The 6,000-nt window shown below is 49.2% G+C and overlaps 1 protein-coding gene across 3 annotated transcripts in view; it reads left to right on the top strand.

Moving 5' to 3' along the window:
* MED24 (mediator complex subunit 24) overlaps positions 1-6,000 on the top strand; it is a 94,701-nt gene that overhangs the window by 61,656 nt on the left and 27,045 nt on the right. For all 3 annotated transcript variants that reach the window (XM_081345143.1, XM_081345142.1, XM_081345141.1), the window contains exon 22: positions 1-77. This exon is cut by the window's left edge and continues 17 nt beyond it. In XM_081345143.1, coding sequence (XP_081201269.1) covers positions 1-77 — 77 coding nt within the window. The remainder of the gene's footprint in view (positions 78-6,000) is intronic.

Raw genomic sequence — 6,000 nt, 5'->3', positions numbered from 1 at the left:
CTTCCAGTTCCTATTCCTCCCACAATAAGGGACAGGTATCTCCCTGGCAGCGAAAGAGGCACCGAGAAGACATAGAGGTAGACTGCAAATTACTCTTAAGACACGGGTCCCAAACCCCCATGGCCTATTTGGAACTGGGCCATGTGAGATGTAGGCTGGCACACATGTACACTGCTCGACTCACGTGAGCGGTAGGCCGGCATGCATGCACAACTCCACTTGCAGCCCAGCTGCATGCACATATGCTTGCATGCCGATCCACAGCTCGCATGAGTTGAGCTGCATGTGCATGTGTGCCAGCCCACTGTTTGCATGGCACGGTTCTCCTCTCTCCCCCACAAAATTGGGGGCCACTACTCTTAAGATGTTGTGGGGGGGGGAGAAAAAAAAGGCTGAAGTTTGATAAGAGGGAATGAAGTTGGTAAATTTGAAAATATAAGAATGAATGCTTGAGAAAGGGGCAGGAATCTTTTGAAAAAAGCACAGTATCCTTGTGATTAATAACTTGGTGTTGCAGGTGTAGCGTTACCCCCTCAGAGGCCGCCAAAGCCCAGGCCTTCCCAGCCCCACTCCCCAATAATCAATACGTGGTGACTCCCCCAGGCAGTCATAGCAGCAATAGTCAATGATTTCCCAGCGACCATTTGGAAACCAGTGGGGGGGGGGGAACCCCGGCTCCAGGCAGCGATAGGAACATGAACAAAGGTAGTCAGCGTTCTGCAATAACAGCTCGTCCCTCAGGGCAAATCCCCACAGTGTCTAAAACTTGCATAAGCAGCAATAGTCAAAGTTCGGATGGCCGCTAGTCTCCAAAGCAGCAAAGACCAGCCTCTCTTTCTCTTCTGTTGTTGCTTGCAGCCTCAGGTCTCGTCGGTGTCAAACCCTCCCCCCTCCCCTATCCCTTATTATTAAAATCTGAATTTGGCAACCTCAGCAACTTTCTCTCTCCTCACTCTCTCCCTTGCCTCCGCTTGGGATATCCCCCCTGCGAAAGAAAGCAAAAAAAAAATCCACCTTCTCACTCTCTCTCACTCCCCTCTTTCCCCCTCCTTCACAGAAAGGGATCAGCATAAAACCTCCAACTCCTCTCCCACTTCACCTGGTCTCTCTCTGACAGACAGCAACAACAGCCTCCCCCCCTTTCTTTCCTCCGTTTTCTTTCCTTCCACCTGATCCACGCCCACCACGCCCCAAACCGGCAGCAGCTGTCTGAGCTTTCCTATCCCTGGCCAGGCTCCTGCAAAGCCTTTTAGCCAGCCCTCTACACACTCCCCCCACCTAAGCAGTTTCTTTGGTTCCCCCAAAGAATAGGGAACTTTCTGCTAAGCATCTATTTATCCGGGAGCGAATCATCACTCTCTCTCTATGCTCTCTCGATGCCTGGGGCATCGTTTGTTAATCTCTTCACTGGGCGTATCACCCGCCTTGGTTTCTGCACTTTAGGCTCAGCAATATCACAGGCGCCGTCCCCTCGTAACTCACCACCCCTAGAGGTACCTGGGACTGGCAACTCCTCTTCTAATGCTGGTGATCGCGGAGCATGTGAAGTGACCTGATCCATCTCTAACGGCTCCCCTAACTCTGTGATCTCCGGGGTCCATGACCCCTCCTGTCCCAATAATCCCCCAGGCTGATCCTCAAATTTCTGAGGAGTCCTCTCCCTTTTGCAAGCTCTAGACATGGGTTCCAAAATGTCAGGCCCAGACTGTTCTAATTCCACCTCACTACCCACAGTGGGGGTATGATCCCAATATCCCCCGATGACCACAACCAACCTATACAACTCTCTTCTTCAGAGTTTTCCGTTTCCCTTCCTACAGACAGATTGGGTTTCGCCCTAGTTCCTAACCTTCTTCCCACTATACGGGGCTCAGTTGCGGAGACTGGCTTGGTGACTTGTACTGCCTCGTTCGAGGGCAATAAATGGTTCCGATGCCACACTTTCAAAGGCCCTGAACTTCCCTCCGGCCTCTGAGGGAAACCCCTGTGGCCTCTGCAGCCTTTTCATAAGCCCCCTTCAAATTCTTCCTCAATCTATCCACATAGTTACGATGTGACCTAACTGAGGTCTCATCCATTGAGGTGCCAAAGACTGTCTACTGGCAGGCAGGCTTCCCTACCAAACATCAGCCGATACGGGGAACACCCGGTGGCATCATTCCTTGTGCTATTATACACATGCACGACGGTAGAAATATGTTGCATCCAGTGTTGTTTCTGCTCTTCAGTAAGTGTCCTCAACATGTCCAAAAGAGTACGATTAAACCTCTCAGGCGGCAGATCTCCTTGTGGATGATAAGGGGTGGTACGGGACTTTCGAATGCCCAGTAAGCCCAGTAGTTGCTTAACAAGCCTGCTTTCAAAGTCCTTACCTTGATCGGAATGTATGCGCTGAGGCAGCCCATAATGTACAAAGAACTTCTCCACCAATACTTTGGCTACCATAACAGCGCACTGATCTCTTGTCGGGAAGGCCTGAGCATAATGGGTAAAATTATCAGTCACGACCAATATGTTTCCTTGCCCACTTACATCCAGTTCCAAGCAAAGAAAGTCAATGCAAACCAAATCCAAGGGTTAGGGTTAGGTAGGGTTTTCCTCTGGACGCAACGCAGACAAGATCTACAATAGTCCCTGACTTCTGTCTTCATGCAGGGCCAGTAGAATCGATCCATTACTAAGTCTTTTCTGGCCCAAATGCCCGTGCTTGTTGTGTAGTGCAATCAACACTGCTTCTCTGTGTTTCTCCGGAAGCAAGAGTTGCCACCTTTCTTCAAGCCCATCCTAAGGGCCCTTCCGATAAACCACTCCATCACGAAGCTGTAAGTCATCCCACTTCTTATACAGCACTCGGGTTCCTCTTGGTGAATCGGCAAGTAGAACCTCCCGCTAACCACTTCTCAAAGCTTTTTTGACCAGGCTACAGAGGGAATCTTCCTCCTGGTGCCTTCTCAAATCTTTCTTAGTCAGGGCAAACCTCCCCTCCCCTCTGACCTGAATGGGATTACAGTATAATTTGGGGACACCTGCAGTAGTAACCCCTACCAATTCAGCCCCCAATTGCTCCCCTAGCTTGATGCTCAATCTCTTGATACACCACTTGAATGCCATCAGGGGGCAATTGTATCCACTCTCTAACACCTGCCCCTGAATCCTGGGGCCTCCTTGACAAAGCGTCTGCATCCGTGTTCCTCACGCCCGGGCGATATCTCAAACTGAACCTAAATCCAGAAAGGGCAGCCAACCATCGATGCCCCGTGCCATCAAGTTTAGTGGTTGTGAGCAAATACATAAGTAGATTATTATCTGTCTTAACCTCAGACTCTGCCCCATACAAATAATCCTTCAATTTATCCACAACCACCCATTTGAGTGCCAAAAATTCCAGCTTATGAGTGGTATAATTCTTTTCCCTGGGGGTTAAGCCCCTGCTGATATATGCAACGGGCTTCAACTATTGAGCATGTTCCTGCTATAACACAGCCCTCCCCCCCAGGCCTTCCTGACTAGCGTCCACATGTAATTCATACGGTTGATTGGTGTTGGCATAAGCCAGGACTGAGGTGTTCGTAAGCCTCCACTTCAACTGATCAAAAACTTGCTCACACCGTTAGGGTCCATTCTGCCTGAATAGATTCCCGAGACTTCCTAGGTCCCTTGGTTTTATAGATCGGATCACAAACCCTTCCACAAACGTCTGATAATATGAGCAAAATCCCAAAACGATTGCATTTCAGCTACGTTCTGGGGCCTGGGCCAAGAAACCACTGCCTCAAGCTTGGCGGGGTCTGTTGCCACCCCCTCAGCCGAGACAACATGATCTAAATAAGTGACAGACGGTTGGTAAAATTGGCATTTATCTAATGACAATTTCGGCCCTTCCTCATGGAGCCTTGTCAATACCTTATCCAAACGCTCCTCATGCTGTTCAAGGGTCTCATCAAAAACAATGATATCAACTAGATAGACCAACGCCTCTATATCCTACACTGTCTGTTCCATGAGCCTTTGAAAGGTCGCCGGAGCCCCTGACAGCCCCTGGGCCATTCTATTGAATTCGTAAAACCCCAGTGGGCAGATTGAACGCGGTGCTCTCCCTATCCTCCAGATGCATGGGGATCTGGTGGTAACCACTCCTTAAATCCAGCACACTAAACCACTTCGCCCCTGACAAATACTGCAGGGCATCCTCTATCCGAGGAGTTGTATACTGATCAGGGATTGTCATCCGGTTAAGAGTGCGATAATCTATACACATCCTCAGGGACCCGTTCTTCTTCCGGACCACCACTATAAGGGAAGCATAAGGACTTCAGGATTCCCTAATGACCCCAGTCTTTTTCAGCTCTGCTAGATGCTCCCTAAGGTCACTTAAGGGGATCCGCTGAGATCCTGAAGGTTTATCCTCCCTCAGTCAGATTTCATGCTTGGCACTCCTAGCAACCCACATCAAAATCATCTCTCGAGAATAAACATTTCCACTTCCAAAGCTGGTCTCTCTCTCTTTCTCCTGCCACTCAGGAGAAAGCTGTGTATTCTTGGGATAGAACTGATCCATCAAAACCTCTCCCTCAGTCTCTCCCTTACCATCCAGAAACCCAATTGGAGTAGCTGGGCTCACTTGCCCCAACAACATCCGATCCCTCAGCAATACAGGAAGGCCTGTGATATTCCAAACCCCAACTGAGATCCGCCCTTTTGCCTGCTGTAAAACCCGTGTGGAGATTACCTCTGGAATTAATTCCACTCCACCGTTCTGTCTCTTAGGGCTGGGTTCAGGAATGAGATACGGGCCAGACTGCTCCCAATCTAACTTAACGGAAGCCCTCAGATACACCACTTCCCCTCGTTGTATTAACCTCTTTTCCCTATCCAATTTCCATAACCGCCCCACCCCCTCTGCAGGGGCCTGATGCTCCTGCACCAAACTTTGACATACTGTCTGCAGTGCAGGGTGAACATCCCTCACTATTGGATCATTCCCCAAGGGAATAACTGGGGTGAGTAACCACCTAACGAAACTGGTGTTCGTCCCCACAATCAATGAACCTTGACTAACTCCCGGAGGGCGAGTGCACACAATAGCCAGAGTATCAAAGGTCTCTGTATACCCAGCAATAGAAGGCCCAAACATCAGCTGTATGGGTAAATATCCATCATAGGGAAATTTTTCAGTCCCAATACCACAGATCTTCAAATCACCCAGTTCCTGTATCGGCATGTACGTCAAATATTTGTTATAAAAATGTCTATATAATAACGTGACTTGCGCACCCGAATCCAAAAGGGCCTTAGTGTAAATACCTTCCACCTGCACTGACAGCATTGGAGAAGGGCCCACCAGCTACTGAGGAGCCCCAGTATTGGGAAACCCAGTGTTTGGTTTAGTGACCCGCACCTGATTCTCCAAAGACTGTCGCTGGGGCCCCATAGCTCTAGCTTCTGTCAATTCAAGAGGACGGAGATTTCTCACTGAAGGGGGTACTCCTGTCACTCCCATTTTTGATGAGGATTTCCAAGGGAACATTGTTGGGGCTGCATGATATCACCGGGCACCCAGCTAGCTCTCTCACTGGGGCCCTTGACAGTTTCCCAACTGCACTGGGTTCCCTGATCTTCTGTACAGTCTTGTACACACACGCTTATAATGCCCCACTCCCCCCCCCCAATTGTAACAGACCACTGGTCTCATTGGATTATTAACCAAGGCAGACGGGCCCATCCCCCCATCAGTTGGCCCAACCCGGCCTCTGTTCAGGGTCGGGCTACCCGTTGCTGTCCAGGAAGCCATTATCTTAGTTAAATCCAGTATCTGGGCTTGCATCGTTGTTACCCGATATCATCCTCCCTGACCTTTCCCACTCTGAGCTCTTAAGACATGAGTACATCTTGACTGAAACAAATAATTAGTTTGTTTCTGTTTCTGTTAAGTTGAATGTTGGTCATTATTAATTCTGATCATAGAAATTATGTCTATTTTTTCTTTTCAAGTCATATGAG

The sequence above is a fragment of the Vipera berus genome, assembly GCF_964194415.1.
Source record: "Vipera berus genome assembly, chromosome: Z".
NCBI classification, from domain to species: Eukaryota; Metazoa; Chordata; class Lepidosauria; order Squamata; family Viperidae; genus Vipera; species Vipera berus.
Note: the sequence above shows the minus strand (reverse complement) of the source record. Positions and strands in the feature narration are given on the sequence as shown.